The 24,010-nt window shown below is 31.1% G+C and overlaps 1 protein-coding gene across 1 annotated transcript in view; it reads right to left on the bottom strand.

The window, feature by feature from the left end:
• LOC136975312 (sushi, von Willebrand factor type A, EGF and pentraxin domain-containing protein 1-like) overlaps nucleotides 1-11,440 on the bottom strand; it is a 55,316-nt gene extending 43,876 nt beyond the window's left edge. Inside the window, exons 1-13 of the mRNA XM_067270369.1 lie at nucleotides 11,293-11,440; nucleotides 5,597-5,650; nucleotides 5,251-5,481; nucleotides 4,985-5,176; nucleotides 4,690-4,863; nucleotides 4,337-4,525; nucleotides 2,735-2,914; nucleotides 2,357-2,536; nucleotides 2,075-2,251; nucleotides 708-976; nucleotides 495-627; nucleotides 306-422; nucleotides 26-232 (exon numbers count right to left, since the gene is read on the bottom strand). Coding sequence (XP_067126470.1) covers nucleotides 26-232; nucleotides 306-422; nucleotides 495-627; nucleotides 708-976; nucleotides 2,075-2,251; nucleotides 2,357-2,536; nucleotides 2,735-2,914; nucleotides 4,337-4,525; nucleotides 4,690-4,863; nucleotides 4,985-5,176; nucleotides 5,251-5,481; nucleotides 5,597-5,650; nucleotides 11,293-11,308 — 2,119 coding nt within the window. The 5' untranslated portion in view covers nucleotides 11,309-11,440. The remainder of the gene's footprint in view (nucleotides 1-25; nucleotides 233-305; nucleotides 423-494; nucleotides 628-707; nucleotides 977-2,074; nucleotides 2,252-2,356; nucleotides 2,537-2,734; nucleotides 2,915-4,336; nucleotides 4,526-4,689; nucleotides 4,864-4,984; nucleotides 5,177-5,250; nucleotides 5,482-5,596; nucleotides 5,651-11,292) is intronic.
• Between the last annotated feature and the right edge of the window lie 12,570 nt (nucleotides 11,441-24,010).

Genomic DNA, 24,010 nt, shown 5'->3' on the forward strand with positions numbered 1-24,010 from the left:
TTATCGTAAACAAAATCATTCTTACCCACGGAGCCATTAATGAGCTGTTGCACTAACCAACCCATAGTATCATAAGAGTCTAAGATAAAGACGTGCTCTTCTCTAGTAGATGCAATATCATACAATGTCTTCATATTTCTATCTCCAGTTATCCCAATACAATATAACTCCACGCCACTGTTTTTCAAACTCTCGGCATCTTTCATTGGATCTCCCTCCATATTAGCCTTGCCTGAAATTTACAACACAAAATCGAATTAATTCAAATTGGTTTAAAGTATAAAAAATAATAGAAAGAATATTACCATCTGTCATTAAAAATGCTATTGGCTTTTGTTCTCCTCCTAAACGTGCTTCTGTCAAAGGAATCATTTGTTCACGTAAGAGATGAAGAGCCAATCTAGTAGCGGTTCCTCTTCCTTCTACAGTAAAAATATTCATAAATCATTCATTTATTTATCCAATACATAAAATTAATCTGTAATTATACTTACTTGAAAATTTTATTTCGTCTAATGCCTGAATTACTTCTTCGGTATTTGAATAAACCATTGGGTAGAATACAATATCAGCTGTGTCGCTGAAAGTCATTACTCCCACTCTACTTCCATCTTTACTAACTCCAATCTAAATACGATAATGCAAATAAATAATTAAAATTGAGTTTTAAAATTACTTTTTATTGCTAGAAATGATTTATCTACTACCTTTTCGATTAACAATTTAGCAAAATTAATGCTTATTTGAAAGTTTTCGCTGCCAATACTTCCGGACATGTCGAAAATAAAATAAAATATCAATCGATGAGGATGATTAAAATTGATAGCTCGAGAAAGTGCATCAGAATCATTGCCAATTTGTGCCAAAATTTCTTCTTCGTATTTTTTCAAACGAGTTTCTTGTTCCTTTTTTTCGACAAATATTAATTCTTCCAAACGGACACTAATGGATTCTTTCTGGTCGAAATCGTTCTCATCTGTAATGGAAATATTTTCTTAAATGTTAAAGATACATTTGAAAAACTAAAAAATATCAACCATAAATTATTTTTTAGATAAATAGGATTTATTACATTGTAATTTTCCCAACGTTTTATATACAAAATATTTGAAAAAGACGAAGAATTGATCATCATCATATTATGTAGGATTTATTAAGAAAAAAGGTATTCAAACAATTTTTGAGGATGATTCCTCAAGAAGAGGAATAAAAAAAAATCCACGAGAGCCCGTTTTCTAAGAAACATACACAAACGTCAATAGACATACCGAGATCTTTTTCACACATTCTGCTTCGCAAAACACATGGAACTGTGTATGGACTGGATAAAGGATGAGATAACGAGTGAGAGTAGACTCTAGGAATCGACTATCTCGGTAAGAAATGCTACCGCGGTTATCAAAATATAAGAGCTAAATAAGACGCATTAAAAAATCATGTGATTGCTAATTGAATTAAAATACAATTAATTCTCTGCATGAAATTTCTGATGCTAAATACAACCTTATTTTAATCTTATATCATCTGAAATTTTCAATGATGATGAGGAACAAATTATTTTCAATGAATATTGAGAATTGTACATTCTCAATTTTACGACTCAAAGCAACAAAAGGCACTGATAAAATCAAGCTTGACTGCTAATATATTACAAATAAATTCCCTGATGTTTCTTTAGTAATTTTCAAAATAAATTAGCTAAGTGAAAACAATATCCATTAAATATTGCCTTCCTCCTTTATTTTCCAACTTATTTCCCCCTTAATTTTTAACGACTCTGCACTAGGTGGGATTTTCCGTTTTCTTATTACACGTATCTTTTCTTCTTTCAAATTGTCAGTCATAATCTTACGCGCTATTAATAGTATATTGTTAATTGGTAGGTAGTGACACAGAAGCGAACTGTGCTTCCAGAAACACCAAATTTGACACTGCTTTCTTCCTAGAAACCTTTTAAAGTGGAAAGAATTCAACAAGAACAGAATGAAACAAAAAATAATATGACAGTAATATTGGTCATGTACGAGTAAAAGAAATTTGTTCCTGCTTTCATAATAGATAAAAGTATTTTTACCTAAACACGTAACATCGGATCCGGACCATTCTCCGTTGTTTTGGCATATCCTTCTTTTGGAACCGATTAACTGTTTTCCAGATTGGCATTCAAATTCTACCACGTCTCCAACTTTGTAGTAACCTTCACCAATTTTCATTCCATTTATGGGAGTACCAGGATTAGGACAGTCATTTTCTGAAATAATTAATCTAATTTGCTTAACTTTGCAAACTTAGAAAAATAAGTATTTTATCTTTATTTATAAGAATATATTGCATATATTAACGCCCTATTACTTACCTTTGGAATCACATCTAGCTAGTTCTCCACTCCATTTTCCATTAGTCATGCACTCTCTCCTGGCAGAACCAAGTAATTGATATCCAGAAAAGCATCCAAATTCCACTACATCTCCTATGTTGTAAGAATCTCCCGTCTTCCACCCACCTTCGGGTGATAAAGGATCGGGGCATTGTATCTCTGGAAAGATACGGTTAGAATAAAAATTCTATTAAATGATTATATAATTACTGTGATTTTATTATTTTTATTACAGTTACGAATCATGTATTGATATTATATACGGGTATCCCTCGTATAACACAGTAGTTACATTCCGAAAAGTGTAGTGTCGTGTTATGCAAATCTTTAAGCATTTAATATTATAATTTGACTTACTTCGACATGTGGGAGATTGATTACTCCAACCGTTTTCGCCGCAGGCAGTCCAGCTATTTCCAATTAGCAAGTATCCTTCTTCACAACCAAAACTCACTTCGAATTCGTACGGGAAAATAGTTTCATTTGTCTCGTGAATAAATCCATTTTCTGGTACGTTTGGAAGATCGCATTCGATTTCTGTTATTTTTTATATATAAAATAAGAATTATCATCTTTCATTTCAACATGATCGTGCAGGAAATTTATAAAGTTATGTTCATTAATTCAAATCATTTCGAAGAATACGAAAAGTTAGTATGAATAATGATAATAAATTTCAATTTACTATTACAGTCACTAATACATTAACGCGATTTCGTTAATGAATTACAAAATTATTTAAATTAATAACAGTTGTATTTGTTTATAATTTTTATTAACCCCTAGACATCACATCATTTCAACAAATCTTATCTCTACGTAACATGCAGAAGATATCCGTATATCTTATAAATTAAACGATCGGCATCAGGAGTCTTTCCTGTTTTAAATCTAAATATTGCATTCAACTCTCAGCTCTTTGGTCAATTCAATCAATTCAATTCAATCAATCAATTAAATTAATTATTTCTGTCGATTTTTGTTGCAATAACAATGTTCCAAAACAACAGAAAACGACAAATCGCAAAATTATGCTGAAAGTCTCGAGCAAACTTACACCAAATGGTTAATGTTACCTTAGGTAGCCAAGATGGCGGCTCGTTTCTGATCCCAACAATCAAGACAGGGAACAGTGGGGACGCACGTTCTAACCTAACCTAACTTATTCTAATAAATTACCATAATTATTAGCAACCAAATTATTAGAATAGGTTGGGTTAGGTTAGAACGTGCGTCCCACTGTTTCCTTGCTGGAATTACAGACGAGCCACCATCTTGGCTACCTAAGGTAACATTAACCCACCAAACATTTAGATTTATCTGGTTACATACTTCACCTAGTTAGACACAAACGTTTAATCAGCTGATTTGCCAATTTGACATTTAGTATTTAATATGTTCAATTTTCTAGATACCAGATCAACTAGTTTATGTCAACGAGAGTTTACAATTAGATTATCGGATATTCTCTCATTTCTAAGTATCGCGCTAGCAGAAAAATTAAGAGTATTTATTAATTCTACAATAAGGGGATTTGAATCGCTTTCTGGACCTAATAAACTAATATTTTCATCCATTTCTGACAAGACTTTATCGAGAATTGTGGGCTATTACATAAAGATTAATCAACCGCAAAATTTCAATGTAAACTGAACCTGCTTAATATTAATTAAAATAAAATTAACTGTGAAATAAGTTATAAAAGGCTCAGTTCAATCACTTCTAAAGAACTACACTAAACTACTAAAATGTCTTTATGGCCATTGATGGATTTTCTTACTGTTGTAGCACGCATACTACTTAAATTACTTTTTTACTAATGGTTAAATTCATAATTCATCTCCTGAAATGCTACAATGTATTATATATTTGGATAATTATTCGATTACATCTATCAAACAAAACAAAATGTAAACATATTAAATAAGACTTTTAGTATATGTTATGCAGCCAAATCACCTATACAAATAGGAAATTTGTCATCCCAATTTCCGTCTTCACAGAACAAAATATCGCTTCCATTGCTGATTCTATATCCTTCTTCGCATTCAATAGTTATCTGATCGTCGATTTGATAAAAATCTCCCGATTTCTCTCCAACAATTTTTCCATGCGGAATTTCTTCAGGAACTGGGCAAAATATTTCGGCTAAAAATATATTTATTTCAAAATAAATACATGAAAATAATTCGAAACAAAATAACTATCAATTTTTTACATTTAAACTGTAACACGAAAGAAAGATAACATCTTTTTAATATGAAATTCTATATTCATATTGTTTACAAAATATTATAATGACTAGTACTTACGTTGACAAAGTGGTCGTTTGTTGCTCCAGACTTCTGACAAACATTCAATTGTGTTATGTCCGATAAGACTAAAGCCGGGTTTGCATTCATAATGAATAACACTCCCTTTATTACAACATTCTCCATAATAATATCCATCAGAAGAAACGCCAGGATCTTCACATTTTGGTATGACTGTTGAATCAGAAAATTTAAATATATTAATAATTTATATGTACAATTATGACTTTATTTTTATTTAATTATTGAAATATTAAAATACTCTCCGCGGTACGTCATGTTCTAATTAATTCACCTTTACAACTCGGCACTTCTCCATCCCAAATCAAATCAGAACCGTTTTTAATGCAAATTAATTCATCTCCATTCATTTCATATCCGATGTCACATCGATAATTTATTCGGGTTCCCACTGTAAAATGTCTCGTATTCAGTGGTATAAGAGCTTCCGCGTGTTCCACAATGGGTGGTAAATGACAGGATTTAACTATAAAAACGATATTTTTTGAGTGAAGCATCTTTTCCTGTGTATGCTTAGATTATTTTAAAGCAATAACTCACCAATACATTTTGGTAATGCGGGAACCCAATTGCCAAGTATGCAAATGCTCTTTTCTTTTCCTTTTAATTCGAACTTGTTTCTACATCGAAATCTCAAAATGGTTTCTTCAGGAACTACTTTAATGTTTGGTGGGAATCGAGGAAAATATTTTCCATATTCAAAATTTTTTGGCAAAGGGCAACAATTGTGACATTCATTAAGCAATTCTTCGTTAATATCGGTACTTAAGACTAAAATTTAAATAATTTCATATCAGTATATAAAACTATGTATATATAATTCATCATTATAGTTTGTTTAGTTTCAATAATTATTAAATAAATAAATAAAAAGACGAAGTTTTACCTTTCGCACTTGTAAGAAATATTGTTAAAATCCATAACCAATTTCTCATCTTGTCTGTAAATAGAATTTTAACATTACTTTATGTACTTATAAATGTATGCTTAATCGATAATTTATAAAACTTTATATTAATTTTCGTATGTTTAATAAAATTTTATCGATTTATAACTTGAATACGTTGTAAATTATTAACAGAAATAAAAACTGGCAGGGCTTTATGCAAGACTTTTCTGGCACTCGTAATTCATAAAGTTACGCGAATGCCATCTGTTCTGAGATTTTATTTAAAAATAATTATTATATATTATAATAAAAAGGCAAAAGGCTTATTTTGAGTATAGGGATGAATTCTTTTAAAATTGTAAATACCAATAATGAGCAAAACTTTCATTAACCCCATTCCAGATACGACACGATCTCCTAAATCCCCCATCCCATGACCTTTAACCGCCAAAGTTTTATAGCATCAATTATATTTCACTGTTAAATAAATATATGAAGGCAATCGGTTCCGAAAGCAATATTTATACAATGTAGCTTGATTGCGCCGATCTTATACAGCAACATTCTAAAAATAACCAACCTGTTGACTTTGCTACTTAGCTCTCTGCCATCACAACATTATTACCTCTGTCTCGTTTTAATTATTAGCATGCATGTGTTACTCTCTGTCAATATTTGCCGTTATATATTAAATAAGTTATATTAAAGTGTAGAAATAAACGATCAATAGATCCAGGGCAAATCACTGATTTTCTTCACGTTAGTAACACCTAAATAGAGTGAGTTTCCTATAAAAGATCTCCCTCCATGAATAAAACCAAACGGCAAGTGATCCCTTTTCTTGTCACAGTTTCGCATCAACTAACTTTTGTATTGATAATGACTGTGTAGTTTACAATAAAAAGTTTGTGTCAGAACCATGTTTAAACTTAAGCAACGGAAATTTGATCCTTTGATACGAAAGCAGATCAGTGCAAACTAAGCTATGACTTATGGGCCATACCTTTAATAGTTTTTACGGTTCGACAATAATTTTTCACGGAACTCTTCGGTGTTTTCATTTGGGGACCATTCTATACGTAAATCCGACTCTGTGATTAGACGATGAAAAAATTCAATGAAAAAATATTACGCTATATTGTTTTTATTGACCTACGTAGTATAAATATGTCGTAGTAAACATTTCGCCAAGATGTAGTAATTTTTCTGCTTCTAGCCTGTCTTTCCAGTCAAAGCGCTGTGTGTGTGAGAGAGAATTGCAGAAATATGCTGAATGAGCCGAGGATTGCTGACTTTGACCTATGTAGACAACGGATAAATATTTTTCCTGTACATCTATCGATATATGAACTTTGTAAAGAAATAAAAAAGCAGAAGTTTAACTGCATTAGTAGGTTTGTGCCATTAGTAGGCCTACACAAAAGCGAAAATGAAATTAACTTTTGAGAAGCTGCTCGGTTCGAAATAATCTTTATAATTTCATTTTTATAATAAAGTTAAAATAAATTAAATAGATAAAAAATTAACAGTATGAATAAAGTCAATTCAACACGAAGATTACAATAGTTTCTCAGTATGATTTTTGGTGACTTAGAACGTGGTTGTCTCCCTTCGTGTTTCCTCTAATAAGTTTATTTTTATTAGTAAAATACTATAATTAATTAATTAAAATATCATTAGTTTATGCAATTTTATATGTGACCTCGGGAACCGTATCCCTTTTTAATAACAACAAAATCGTGTACTAATATTAGTCACTGTTAAAATCGCTAAATATTCTAATAATATATTTGCAAATAAAGTTATAATACCATTTTATATTTTAATTTATCTATAAATATTAGATTCAGATAATCACATAAAAAATAATGTTTAAATTAATTAACACGCAATGTAAAGGCATAATTATTATCGGTAAACAAGGAGACATAGTCACTTATCAATACTGAGATAACCTACGGTCAAGTTTGCATCACAGCCTAACTAATATTATGGCTAGAAAACATTCATAAATTATTAAGAACGAAATGATTCTAGTTTCTTAGAAGTATGATGATGAGCTTCATTAGTATATTTTGTAAAAAATAATAATTAACTGATAAAATTTAGCATTATTCAACAACGTAAACAAAGAATATGAATAGTGTAGTGACAATATCAATCCACAGTCAATCCATAATATTATTTAGAATATTCTCAAGAGTCACGAATATAATCAGTTCTTTGTTGAATTTATAAAATCTTGCAATTCACTTATTGATGAATATGATTGTATATTGCATCCATGGTGCACAGAAAACACGTTTTCACATGCGTGAATAGTTGGTAGAACAATAGAACTTCTTTGCAAAAGATCGTGAATTTATGATATGATGTAAAAAATATATTAAATAAGCTATAATATCCGAAACCTGGCACGGTAGCTACGTACTAGACCGCGATAATAGAACTATATCCAGTTTGACGCTGTTACAATTTTTTTTTTTTTGTTTTTTAATTGACGAGCCTCTACTAACAAGGCTGACTTCAGTCTAGTCAGCCATGTGAATAATACGGTCCTAGTTAGGCTGTTATTTTAGTAAAATAAATTCAAAACATATGTATAAGATGTCAACATTTTGCAATAAAGTTGTAAAATTGTGCAAATCTTAAGATCTAGAATGATTTATTGATGTCATCTGTGTGTATAAAATGTTATTATATTATAAGAAACTATTACTAACGTCAGCAAACAACATTAATAATAGAAATAACAATTGAGCTATGTAATTGGCCCAGTTCTGAGACGATAAAGACACAATTCCTACCGCTATGGGACTTATCAGTAGCCGAGTGGATAAAACCATTGAACACCGGTAGTTGGTCGTGGGTTCATTCCTCACCAACGAGCTGGCCATGGTTTTTCTGGTTTTTTCACTTTAGTAACATCTGAATAGACCATAGGGGCCAATTTCTCATAAAAAAGACCCCCCGCGATCATCCATGTGTCGCGTTACCGTATACGAATAAACGGTTAATGTTACCTATGGTTCCAAAATGGCGGCTCGTCCCTCTGATTCCAGCAAATAGAAGAAAGGAAACAGTGGAGACGCACGTTCTAACCTAACCTAACCTATTCTAATAATTTTGTTGGTAATAACTATGGTAATTTATTAGAATAGGTTAGGTTAGGTTAGAACGTGCGTCCCCACTGTTTCCTTTCTTCTATTTGCTGGAATCAGAGGGACGAGTCGCCATTTTGGAACCATAGGTAACATTAACCGAATAAACCAAACCCTACCGTCTGGGAGGTAAGCTTAAAGCCCAAATTTTTATATGTAGCTTCATTCAAATAAGCCTGATTCCAACCCTCACTATCCGAACGTCTATATTGAATATTAATTTGTGGAAATCAATCTTACTAATGGTCACACAATCTCTTAATTATTATACTCGTATAAATATTAACATGTTTTAAAAATATATTCAATTAATTAAATTTTAAAAATTAAAAGTTATGTTAATAAACTTTGTTTTTTTAATTTATATTACATTAATATGCAGAAGAAAAGTTAGCGTTAAATGTAGCGAATTTAATAAATGCAAAATGGCAAAGGTGGAAACAATTTTTTCATTCTATATTTATCTTATTCGGAATAGGAAAATTCAGTAGTGTAAAGGGAAATTTTGTATTAAGATAATTAAGACGATTATGGTATAAACAAATTAGAATGTGAATAAAAAAAGAAGGGAATAACTATGGGAATAAAAAACAAAGATGCAAGTAGATATGATGTGAATATTTAGTTGTATATGTAGAATAATAGAATAACATTGAAAGACAGATTACGTTTAACGAGAAATGTAGATGAATGTACTGTACTGTACATCTTAACTTAAATATTAGATCATGTTAAAAGGGGTCATGAAACAGTTTCTACAGAGAATACGGAACTTGGATGTACAGTTTAATAATGGTACGAGTATGACAAAGAAATGTGGAGAGTAATTGTAAGAATTATAAGTTATGGTAGGGAAAGAGAAGGAACTAATTAACAGTAGGATAAATAGGAAACTATAGGAACAAAACCCAACCTCATACATTACCTGAACAAGGAAACGACGACGACGATGATACAGTTTTATATTTATGTTTAATTTAGTAATGAATATTGCAGTTCTAAGCAATGTTTAAAAGTGATAAAAAGAATATTATATTAAGTTTATTTTGATAAATTTATGTAATTATATTAATTAACAAAAATTCATTTAGTTTTCCTTTTTTTTCTGATAAAATTTACACTTTATACAATCAATAAATTTTGATTTCAATATTTTTGTCCCACAAATTATTCCGAATAGAGCTATCAATGAAAAACCAACGGATTTAAATTTGATTTTACATTTCATCGCCTCACTGCTGAATAGTCCAATTGATTAAGCGATTCAATTTTCTTTTATAGATCTAATTTAAAAATAACGGGAATAAATTGGATCCATTTAACTTTAAAATACGTAAATTAGATCTATAAAAGAAAATTGAATCACTTAATCAATTGGACTATTCAGCAGTGATGCGATGAAATGTAAAATCAAATGTAAATCCTTTGTTTTTCCATTGTTTTTTCATGTGCTCTATTCGGAGTTCATTCCTTATCCTTTATTATAAGTTATCTAATACCATTGTGGATCAAGTTCTATCCCTCATAAGAGCAAACTTGCCGGCCGTATAACTCGCACTATGCCATATTTTTTGTCAATTTAATCCAACTTAAATAACTTTTTATTAATGTTTTAAAATAATCTATAGATCTATTCGTTACTTACTTTTTCCATGTCCATCATGGATTCGGCCGGGTTCATAATAGGGGTTGCCGAATGGTGAAGGATGGGACAGATCATCTATGAAAGATGTCTAGAAAGTTGCTCACCCGAACCAGTTTCGGATCCCCCAAAGCGATATGCTAATTCCTTAACCGCCTCTGCATTCCTACCATCAGTTCGGACGTTTATCCGTTATTTTGTTTGTTCGTATTTATCAATTTGTAATCTAGTTGTTTTATTTGACTCATTGATAAATTACTTTGTTTGTAAACAAACTAGCTTCTTCGCTCTTTTATTTGTCTGCATATTCGACTGCGAAATAATATTCGTATCTAAAGGTCCATGGCTTTGTAATATATAATGAGCACTACGACCTCATTACTTATAAAAATCCAAAAATATGCGGTAAGATAAAATACAAGGAGTATATTTCTATTAAAAACAGCCTGTTCGATTCACGTTCAGTGCAAATTTCACGCTTCTGTCTCTTCGTTTAAACACCTCTGCATATTCATATTCAAATTTATATTAGGAAATGATTAATTTCTACAATTTATTACACTTAGACTTAATTTATTTAACATATAAATATTAATATATAATTTAATTTAATTCAAAATTATATATATAATCATAGGAAGTTATATAATAACACACATATATATATATTTGTAAATCTATATGTTGTATTAATTTATGTAATTAATCACTCGTATTTGTTTTTATAGTAATACAAATAAACGTTACATTTTAAATCTTCAGTTTATTTATATAAAAAGAAAGATGGCTTAATATTCAATTCACTTTAAACTACATTAAACTATAAATATAAATAATATCTTAAGCTACTTTTAAAATTGAATTTGTATTAATTATAAATGAATACTCACTCAGCTTGATTTTCATTTTTCTGGATTTTGAAGATCAACTAAAAAATCTGGACTTTGTAGAGCTTGTATATTAATTAAATGTATTCCCTGATCATAATCACTTCTGAGAAATAACTATTTACATTAATTCGTTTAAAAGTCACTTTATTCCTAGTACAAATTATTAATGAATTATCCAAAACGTCATTTCCATGTTTTGCTATTGGCCGAGGTCTTAAAAATTTTTTTAAACGTTATCACGTGTCTTAGATAGAGAAAATCAAGAGTTCAAGGTACATAATTGCTAAATCTGAATCTGTACACTGTCGTATACAACAAATATTTATATCTGTAATGTATTTAGATCATATAAAATTTCTTAATTACTATAATATATTTATTAAAAATTATAAATTCAGTACCTTAAATTATGTTTAAATACACGACTTATGTAACGTATTAATTGCGTACTTCCTTCAAATTTCCCATCTGGAAATTCGAAGGAAGTACGCAATTAATACGTTGTTTAAGGTTTCATATTGCTGTTTACATTTCGAATTTTACTTTTTATATTCTCGTATACAATTTATAATGAATTTATTATAATTTTGATATATAGAATATTAAAAAAATTCGAATAATGGATAACTTTATTTCGTCAAATGCTTATCACTTCCGGATTCCTTCCCCCTATTTGGGATTCTGTAATTTTTACTTATTATTTTCTTAGGAGGGAAACGTTGTAAATTGTGGTAATTGATTACAATGAACATCTAAAAATGATTATTTACACAATTTGTTAGATGCTTTGAACAAGCATCTAACAAATTGTGTAATCATTTTTAGATGTTCATTGTTATAGTATAGAGTAAGCCTGTCTATACAGTAGGCTACAATAGAAATGTGTGAAAATGGATGTATAATCTGTCGTAAATTTCGAGTGTAACTTTTTAACAGATTTTGACAAATATGCAGGAGACCGAGACTGCTTTCTCAATGGTAATCCCTTCTTAAAAAGCGATATCATCATAATCATTTTCGTTTTCTATACGTCACAGTTAGCTCGTTTTTTTACCATAAATATTAGACACACAGTTTAATGGTGAGAGAAAAATATACTCTTATAATTACTAATTATGTGTTTCTTCTCATTACCGTGTGTTCAAGATAAAGTATATTTATTCAAATCAGTTTTAAGCACTTTGTACACATAGAGAATTCCCGGGAAATTCACTTGTTACTTGGAAACACGAGTTTCCGGAAAAAGAATTCGCGGAATGACACACTAATTTTGTCACGTTTGTTAGTTTTTGTTTTCACTGTTCTTGCATGAGCGAATGTTAAATTGATTTTGTTGTTATACAAATTTAATTGATGATGAATTGCAGTTAAATTTATATATAACACATGTTGGTCTTTATCTAAAAACGTTTTACATCGAAAATTTCGTAATCCGAAATTGAGCTGGTAACTGTAGATAAATAGTTACGTTTCGTATTCACTAATCTAATCTAACACTGGCTTACGAAATGTTCAAATTAAGATGAAGAGATTCTTCGATTCTTCGAAGAATTCGGTCTCTAATGGTACATCATGACGCATTATGACAGGTACAGTACAACATGATGTACAGTACATGTCTCATACTTGCTTACAGAGTGATGTTCTGTAGTGCTGTAATACTACAGAATGCAAAATTTTGCTATACACAGGTTGGCATTTTTGGACAATGAGCAAATTTTTTCAGACAAACAGTAGTCTCTGACCTTCTTCACCGAAAGAATAATTTTTGAAAACTTTTTATTGAATTTGCTCACACTGTCTTTAAATCCATAAAAAAAGTACAGACAGTTATTTTATTTTTTAATATAATTATATAGAAAAATGTGCATATGAATGTATTAAAAATAATGAGATCTCATGTGACATTGAGATAATACTACTATGAGCTTGAAATTATGCTAAAGTTTATGGATTTTGAAAATATTAAATTGTTTTATTTAAAAGTTTCTGCTTTTGATCATTTTCAGTTTTTAAAATGATTTAAATTTAAATTTAGTCTATCTAAATTGTCATAATCAAGTAAAAACTTAGTTTTAATGAATTGAGCAAGAAGTGTTTTTCAATGATATTTAGGTTAAAGATTCTATTATTTTTATTATATTTTTTTATTAAAAAGAAAAAATGATATATAATCGATAAAAAATCGATTATTTCATTAAAAATCGAAATAACAAAATTAAATCTTGATAAAATATTGAAAATTTTTATAAAAATTTTTCTGCTAGGTCAGTAAACATATCTACCTCCGTCGAGATTTTTTCAATAACATTCAATATTTTGTCAAAAATCATTCATCGTTCTTGAGTCTTCTACTAAATCAAAACCCTTTATTTTTCAAGAGGAATAAACTTTAGCTAAGAAATAATTAACTTTAAATGCCGTTAACACAGTCATTTGTATATTAAACTTCGTGTCTTTTTTAAACACGTAACACGTACTTTTATGTTATGCCTACTATAACCGTTTTTTTTTTTTTTTAATCGAAAACCATAACCATAAAATCAACTAAATATCCTACTCAGCTCCTTAAACAATAAATCATCCGACACCTGTTGCTGAGAAAACATTTATTAAAGAAACATTAGCGTTTTCGACCTACTACAATAGGCCATCTTCAGATGTACCAGAAATTCGAACGTATTTAAAGCGCGAGAAAAAATAGTTCATCGAGAGTTTTCATGTTTATTAAGATTCCTTACAGTTCCTGTTCGTAATAACTACTTTTTTATATTTTCAAAAACTCCCCAGAAATACAAACAATGGTATATAATTTGTTTTACTCGTATCGAAATAAATTGGCGGACTTATTGGTTTGTTCAGTTCGCAAATGAAAAGGATGATGCCATTTTAGACATTTTAGAAATAGATAGATGTTGAAATAGATTAACGCCGTTCAGTAACATGATAATAAACTATATTTTGATATAAAGATAGATACGTCATCGTTTCCTTACGTCATTGTTTATAACTTCAAAGTTGACGGCAATTTCCTCTACAGTGATTTTGCTAAATTGTACGATTATAGCCCTACAGTAACATATAAATGGACTATCTATATTCATTCCGTCCTTACATCGGACAGTTTGCAGATATCTATCCTTTCCGAATATTCAACCGAGGCAGTTCTATCACACGGTGTAATAGTCACATACCACAAGGCCCTCTGTTCCCATCTATAAGGAGATAGCCCGATGTAATAAGCACGGAATTCAAAGGAGTGAGGAAATTGTAGTATTTTAGACGAACCCTATAATTTCCTCACTACTTAGAAATGAAAAAGACGCCATCGAGAAAAAACGGTGCCTCGGCCGAAACAACTTGAAAGGTTAGAACTGTACTGTACCAGAAATTCGAACGTATTTAACATTTAAACAGCAGAACGTTCGAACGCTTTTTACATTTAAATTTAAACAAACTACTGGGTAAATTAACAAATAAATATTAAATACACTGAATTAACTAATATAAAAACAATGTAAATAATGTAATAAAATAAATAACACAAAAAATGCCACTAAGTGTAAGGGCAGGAGCGGATTAAGAATTTTTGTGTTTTAGGTAGAACTTCCATGCGGAAGCTAGTCCATCTGCATCTCCGGCGTTAATACAACCATCTTTTCGTTTACTTTTATATATTTCGATTTTTTCTTCGTGCATTGCGAATGACGGAGAACGCACAGTCCTGAGGATAGTCGCTTCATTCCACTTGACCACCGAGTTATCTGCTTGTGCCATACAGGATAATACTGTGCTGCAGTGCCCCTTGTTGATATCGTATTTGTGCACCTTAAGTCTGGTAGCTAAATTACGTCTTGTGATCCCAATATAGTCCTTCTTAATTACTAATTCCCGATTCTCAAACGAAATTCTATATACGCCTGCTTTTTCTTCTTTATTAATCATGTCTTTGTCATTTCTTAAAATACTGTATACATTAGGCGCTTTTTTGAAAACCATTTTTGAATGTTTTCTGTCCGACACTTGCCTCGTGATTTTTTCGATGTTTGAATTATAGGTGAACTTGGAGATTTTTTAAAAATGATTTGCTTGGGTTCTTATTACATTGCTTCCTTCATATCTTTTAATTAGCCCTTCTATTATATTCTTTTTATATCCCAAGTTTGAAGCTGTTTCTTTAATTGTATTAAAGAACTAGTCTGTTATTGTGCGAACTAGTCTACGCAACTTGAAGAAGAGCATTATCAATGGGTTCAAGATGGATATTGTATTTTACAAAAGGTATGTGGACGATGTGTGTATCATTTGGAAAAACGGCAAGAGAATACAATAGTTTCTACATGTAATCAACAATAACAACAGCGATGAATTAAAACTTAAACTAGAGCAAAAACGTCACGAACGGATACATTTTTTGGAATAGACATCCAATTGAAAGGAGATGGTATAAAGACAGGTATCTACATAAAATCAACACATAGTCCACTATATATTCCGGCTAACTCGAAGGACTCGTCCACATACCTTTTGTAAAATACAATATCCGTCTTCGAACCCATCTGATAATGCTCGTCTTCATAGTTGCGCTAGACGTAGTTCGCACAGGATCAACAGACTAGTTCTTTAATACAATTAAAGAAACAGCTTCAAACTTGGGATATAAAAAGAATATAATAGAAGGGCTAATTAAAAGATATGAAGGAAGCAATGTAATAAGAACCCAAGCAAATCATTTTTAAAAAATCTCTAAGTTCACCTATAATCCAAACATCGAAAAAATCACGAGGCAAGTGTCGGACAGAAAGCATTCAAAAATGGTTTTCAAAAGAGCGCCTAATGTATGCAGTATTTTAAGAAATGACAAAGACATGATTAATAAAGAAGAAAAAGCGAGCGTATATAGAATTTCGTTTGAGAATCGGGAATTAGTAATTAAGAAGGACTATATTGGGATCACAAGACGTAATTTAGCTACCAGACTTAAGGTGCACAAATACGATATCAACAAGGGGCACTGCAGCACAGTATTATCCTGTATGGCACAAGCAGAGAACTCGGTGGTCAAGTGGAATGAAGCGACTATCCTCAGGACTGTGCGTTCTCCGTCACTCGCAATGCACGAAGAAAAAATCGAAATATATAAAAGTAAACGAAAAGATGGTTGTATTAACGCCGGAGATGCAGATGGACCAGCTTCCGCATGGAAGTTCTACCTAAAACACAAAAATTCTTAATCCGCTCCTGTCCTTACACTTAGTGGCATTTTTTTGTGTGTTTATTTTATTACATTATTTACATTGTTTTTATATGCGTTAATTCAGTGTATTTAATATTTATTTGCTAATTTATCCAGTATTTTGTTTAAATTTAAATGTAAAAAGCGTTTGAACGTTCTGCTGTTTAAATGTTAAAGATCTTGTATTTAAAATTTTCTTGCCACAATGTATGTACACAGTAGACGCTCTTCTTGGCAGTAGAGGTTTTTTTGGTCTCATTTATCCAAATGGGCAAGTAATTTTGATAGAAGCATTGTTTTTTCACACGAATCACACCTGCCGAATCGAGCAGAAATTATTTTTTAATGACACCTCGAAGTGTAATTTTGTGTATGGGAAATAGGCATAAAGGACACAGGCCGTTAATGATCTTAATGATATACTGCTTACACAATACATGGCCACATGCGATGGAACACGGCTGGAAGTAAATATCCAAACATAACGAACATGTGACTATAGAAACGTCTACTGTGAAACTTTTTCGGCCATTCCGATGGATGTTGTGCGATTCTACTCTCCAAAGATTAATGAAATAATCTGATTACTTAATGATAATATAGTTTATGTTTCTATTGTTTATTCGTTTAATTCCCAAACTTTATATAATTTAATTTAAACGTATTTTTTAAATTTATAAGTACTGTAAGTAAGGGATTATCACAATTTAGTCGATCTTCACTTTCATACCAGTTGTTTGCCTCTAAACTCGTCACTAAATCGCGTGTGGTGCGAAATCAAATTATCTCATCTCATGTAATAAGAATCAACCTGATTGAAATAGCATTTAATTATATAACGTATTTTATTAATAATTTATTACATACAAATGATGTTTTTGACTTTCTATGAGAGCCGACCTGTACTTAGATATGTCCTGCACAAAATTAGTAGATGCCGTAGCGATGTGACGTCGGGTAATATATGTGTAATCACGTGACTGTTTTCCTTCGACGATATCTATGTCACGAGTCGTGATATCAGTCGTAATATAGTTCTAAAGAACCAAGGAACATTCACTATATCTTTCTACGAAGTATCACTCGGAAGAGTTTGCTTACAGAAGGACGAAAATCAGCGATAGCGATTGTGTTTCTTATAGCTTCTTGCTACAATCTCTTGTGTATTTCATTGGCAATAAATTAACTAATTAATAAGCGATATATAGAATATCTTCAATGATATATTTATATATTTGATAGTTTCAATAACTTAATGAAATAATTATGATCGTGTATCAATCGATTATGTTACGATCAATCAAAAATTGTTTGAATAAGTGGCATAAACATTTCACTGCTAATGAATTTCAAGATCGTCCCACGAAAAATCCGAAACTCATCGAAGGAACAGCCTACTTTCCATCGAAGGTAATACATAGTCGAAATTCGGTCGAACCTACGACGATCGTACGAATTTAGTTCGAAGTCGCATCCGATCGGTTTGTTACAATATCGACTAGTTTGCGCTTAGCCTAGCGGGTAGAATTATAGATTTTACACGTTAAAAATCTAAAATTTTGAGTAAATACTCAAAATGTGATTGGTCTAATGCTATTGCTTTTTATTAGATAAAAAACAAAGTAATAAGCTAGTAAGCAATAAGCTAGATAAAGGAAATGATCTGCCATATTGATGTTTCCTAAATGATAACGAGCAATTATTCATTATGACATCGTCACAATGCCGGGCTGCAATTTTTAACCATATTTTTAATTTATGTAATTTAAAATATACGATCTCCACTCTCAAATTAGTACGGTAGTGTCTTGCCCTGTATATCATACTTTTCTGTTAGCAACGCAGTAGTGCCGGTCATCTATAGCCTATAACTGCTATTAGAGAAGAGGTTTTTGAATTAAGATAATACGACTTTCGATTTGATTGGGAAGTTTATATATAGTTAATCGGGCTTCCTGCCCCTTAATCTTTTTCTACTAGCTTGATTTTCATGTATTTTTTCCATTCTCGAGATTAAGGAAGAACAGACAAGCGGACAGTGGGAATTTATATGTCTATAATGTTTTTTTCAAATTGCAGCCCAACATTGTAATATTATTACGTTTAATACTTACTTTACCGGTAACAATTGCTTCAGGAGAACGGAGTTTTAGTAAATTAAAAATTATAAAAAATATTTCAATCAAAAATGAGTCAGGAACATCTGACCAATTTAAGTATCTTATCAATAGAATCTGAAACGTTTTGTGAAGCAAATTTCGACAATGTAATTGATAATTTTGCTCAAAGAAAACTTGGAAAGTAAAATTATTGTAAAAAATGTGTTTTGTATTAAAATAAATAAAAGGTATAAAATATCTGAGTGATTTTTTTTAGAACGACGCAATTTTCTTTCCTGGACATAGGCACCAAACTTCCTCACTACGTCTCTGAATTGATGTATGTATTCTCACACGTACTAGTTTTTGTTAGGTACATATCAAATAATTCCATTCAGGAAGATCTCTTTTGTTAATCATTAGAAATAATGAGGTGATTCGGGTGGAATTTCTTGGGAAAACCATTAACGCTGCTTGATACGTCATGACACTTCGTAAGTTCTGTTGTGAATTGCGTCATAAACGTCCTGAAAAGAAGATCATCCTGCAGCACGCTTACGCGATTCAACACACTGCTCCTTACCACCAGGGATGGCAATCCGCGGCCTCGGTTCGCATCGGCTCGCAGTATATATTGTTGCGGCCCGCGTGCATTAAAAAGGAATATACATCAATTTCCAGCTTAATGATATATTCAACAAAAATTCAAACGTTATTTTCTACAACTTATACTCGTGAAAAGTTTTTTCGCAATGAATTTAGTAAAAATTAAAACAAGAAACCGGCTAACAGACACATCGGAACTAATTTAAAACTAGCGGTGACTAATATTTAACCAAATATTTCGATATATTACGTTTAATCGTGCCAGAAGCTATATTAAGTATACATATGCTAATTTATAATTATATATGAATAAAGAATTGTGATTTACCGACATTCCCCCTCTTCTCTCTTGTGTGTGCGTCATAAACGTCCTGAAAAGAAGATCATCCTGCAGCACGCTTACGCGATTCAACACACTGCTCCTTACGGCTTACACCATGGCGGAAATCCAGTAAATAGGATGAAAAGTTTCTCCGCATCCTGCTTACAGTCTCGAATTAGAACCTTCCGGTTATCATCTTTTCGGTATTATAAAGGAAAACATGCGAGGTCCACGCTATGAAACGGCCAGGATATCAAGAAAGTGTGTCAGCTTTTTTTTTCGTAGCGCTAGAACGAAGTTCTACCGTAAGGGAATTTTCAAACTCCCACAACGGTGGGAAAAATGTATTTAAAAAAATTAAGACTTTGTGAAAAAATAAAGAAAAGTCTGAAAAATGATGTGATTTATTTGTTTTTCCAAAAATAAGTTAATCTGATTTATAAAAGAATTGTTACTCATGGCTTTCAGTATGACCCTCGATCGCTCACCAGCTTTATCCAGTTGTTAAAAAATTTCGTGACTATTTATCAATTCCTAGTGTTGACCTTTCTATTTTCTTTTCTTTTCTTTTCCTAACAAAAAATGAGAGTAATAATTGTAAGACAAGTATTATAAATTACAGTGGCGTGCCGTGACATTTGATGACAGGGAAGCTGTGTTTCTGTAAGAAGCCGACTTCCAGGGGCAATCAGTTAATTGCGCGTCAGTGATGGTCTAGGGCAGTGGTTCTTAACCTTTTTATACTCGCCGCCCACCAAATATTTCATAATTTTTTTGTGACCCCCATTTTTTAATAATAATTTATATTTGATAATTTGATAATTTATCTATAATAAATTGATTTTTTTATTATTGCTTTATTTTTTATATAATAAATGTAAATCATAACTTTATTATTTCATTATCTATTTAAATAACATTCAAACTTCACAATTAAACATGAAAACTCATTAATTTTTAACAGAAAATAAAATAAGAAACGTCGATAAATCGATCCAATGTCGATGCTAAAACTAAACTAAACTAAAACGCCCACTTGTCGTAAGGATTTTACATAACTTTTGCAAAAATATTTAAATTTTCAAAGCCTACTATTTTTCCTAATTATTTTTAAAATTCCAAGCATTAATAGTTTCTTAAAATTGCTTTGGAATAAAAGAAGTAAATACTGCGGTGTAAGTAGCATATTTACATTTATTTCTTCTGTACTAACAAAGTTGTATGTAGGAAGAAATACAAAATAAATAAATAAAAACTAAATAGGAAAAACTTTATCTTTCTTATTTCACTTTTCAATACGATATTCGGATTATACATCAATTTTCTTTTTATTATATTCTGAAGGAAATTTTGCATAATTTGGCGGCCCCCGGCAAACTTCTTATGGACCCCCAGGGGCCGCGGCCCCCTGTTAAGAATCACTGGTCTAGGGTCCATTCGTATTCATTTGTTCGATAAGCCAGTAAAAACTGTAGACTTCTCTAAATGTATTTTTAATATCACAATTACATTCTGAATCGCTAGCCACGATATAAGGGCTAAAATTAAAAATAAATTATAAAAACTTACTCGGTGAAATAAAATGTGCGGTGGATATACATACCTGGTACAATGTATTGTTCGATTGTATTAATATACTTTTAAAGAAAATTATAATTAAAATATAGCTTTGTAAAGAAACGTACATAAAAATAACATAAAATATTCTTTACTTTTTAAATCTTAAAACAATCCACTTAGTCAAATATCTTGATACGAGTAGCTAATGGATGGAACTAGTGACGGTCCAGGTAGGTGTGTAGTGAGTGCGTGCGTGCCAAATCCCGAGGGTGCCGATACCGGTCAATGTCAAATGCCTCTTTTGTCGCATCACTAGTATATCTCAAAGGATGCCACAGGGCTGTTGTAAATTTTAAACGTTTCTCACCGTAGCTGTAAAAATCTAACTATGTTAAACTTAATAGTCATTCGTTTTCTAACTAATTCGTTTTAATACCAGGTGTACACGGAAATCAGTTTCCCACTGTACCGAGCGAGTGATTGGTTCTGTTAAGCTTTTGTTGAAGTAAAATTCTGGCTCTTTCAACAGGGTTTTATTTATGTCCCCATTCCCTAATCTCTTAATTATTTAGTCACTTCTTAAGTAGAAATAAGTCGAAACCAGTTACTTTGTACCTGAATATCTGTAGTCTTGGGAAAACAGTGGAAAGACAAATTTTTATGACAACGGATATATAAATAGTAAATTTAAGGAAAATAAATTCTAGAGCTTTTTTTTGTACCATTGTATGTACTGTACGTCTCATTCATTAAATTTGGTTGTAAATGATGCTGCCAAAGTAACAGTTAATTTTTAACACTGTACTAGAATTGTACACGTTTTTTCTGCATCCCCTTACAGATGAGACATACTAAATCGTAATATCACCGGTTTAACATCGAAATCCGTAAGTAATATAAGATGGGAGAGCGGAATAAACGCAGAATAAATATATCAAATATTTTAATGGAGTTTTTTTAAACTCCTGTCAACTATACAGAACTATCATAAAAACGTGCCAGTAAACTCCTATCGGTTGGGTTGTTATAAATCTAGTCTAGGGTGGGCAACCCTTTTTATAACATGGGCCAGAATAAATTTTACGTTTTTTTCCGCGCCGTAGTAGTTAATTGACGCCTTCTTGTGACTCGTAATTTTTTTAGTCTGCAAATATGAAATAAATAAATAAAAAAGTTAATTACTACATTTATTTCTCTTATCGTTTTCGAAAATTACAAAGAATTGGAAAAATAACTATTAATTAGTTATTTTTCCAATTTAATAATCTATTAAAGATCTCGCGGGCCGGATAGAAACTTTTCGCCAGCCGTAGCTGGCCCGCGGGTTGCCCGCCGTTGATCTAGTCTGCTCGTGATTCACATAATCGGGCGAGGGTGGCCGAATATCTAGCAGGCGGCTAACAGCCCACAACCGCTCCGAGATATAAAGCTGTACTCTTTACGAGTGTGTCGCTTCTACCAGCTAAACCGGGTGAGGTTGGTGCTCTGTAAACCGCATGTGACAATGCCTATATAATCTGGCTGATTGGAGACTGACCCGGTTTCGACATTCCTTCCGCCACCGAATTATTCGAATATACAATAGCAATCTTATCGTTTTTTTTTCACATGTAGTATAGAAATTTGTAAAAGATACATAATGCAGTTATAATAAAATATTAATTTTAATTAATTCAAAGTACGTTAAAATATGAAAATTTATATTTTATAAAATTCAAGGGAAGGTCATTGGAAGGTGGAATCGGCGCTTCCATCGCTTCCAATGACGGCACGCCACTGATAAATTACATAAATATATATAAGGTAGATAGATATCTTTTCGTTACGTGTATTTCTGTTTTTATTCAACAGATGGCGCAATATAACTGAATATATTGGAATAATTATAATAATAAGATAAGTAAGTATCTTTTATTTTATTCAATAGGTCTAATCATAAAAAATTAATCAGCTGCTATATATATTATTTTGGTATATCGATATATCGAAGGAATCTCGGCATCAGAATTTTAATTTATCACAGCCCATCAAGTGACAGTAAAAGTTTATTGCAATCCGCAGATCCACCCTTATCTATCGACATTTAATTCGTTTAAATCTACCAAGAAATCTAGTAGTAGTTCAACTAACAAAAATTTCCTCAGTGTAATATATAGGCTTATATAGATTGTAAATTGAGAAAAATAATAATACAGGTATTTGGAAAGTAAATATAGTAAAATTAAATTGTTTCATTTTCATTTATTCCAAATATTTGTTAAGCTATAAATACGTATCTAATAAAATAACACCATTGGAGTAGAATGACAAATAAATGGGTTTTATTTGTCATTCTACTCCAATGGTATTACTCATTTACTATATTTCTTTATTATTTATATAAAACTTAAGCCAAAATGGCTGATGATTACATACACAAAACAATAAGTACAAAAATGTCGGTTATAGTTTTCGGACGGATCATCTGGAAAATATACATAAATGAAGATAAAAACAGGAAAACATGAATTGCTTAATTAAACATTGCTTAACTAATACAGTATCTGGTAGTGGTTAAGATGTAAATTGAGGTTTTTAGAATTGGGACTTCTAGTGGTTGATAATTTCCTCTTCTTCTTATCCGCTTCTAACGTCTTCGAGTGACATTTCTTCAAATATCTGATCAATATTCAACTGAAGTTAAAAGTAGAAACCTTATACTACGATTTTCAGTACAATAAAAATATTAAATTTACAGCATTAAGATCTTGGAAATGGATAAAAATTGATATTCAGAATTATGTTACTTGTTATGAAAAATATTCAAAAATAAAATATATTTTGACAAAATAAATTATTTACGATAGTAACTAATGCTAGATATGGTTGTTTATGAAACTCTCAATATCCGGAATT

The sequence above is a fragment of the Centruroides vittatus genome, unplaced genomic scaffold, assembly GCF_030686945.1.
Source record: "Centruroides vittatus isolate TY-2023 unplaced genomic scaffold, ASM3068694v2 contig_1089, whole genome shotgun sequence".
Classification (NCBI taxonomy): Eukaryota; Metazoa; Arthropoda; class Arachnida; order Scorpiones; family Buthidae; genus Centruroides; species Centruroides vittatus.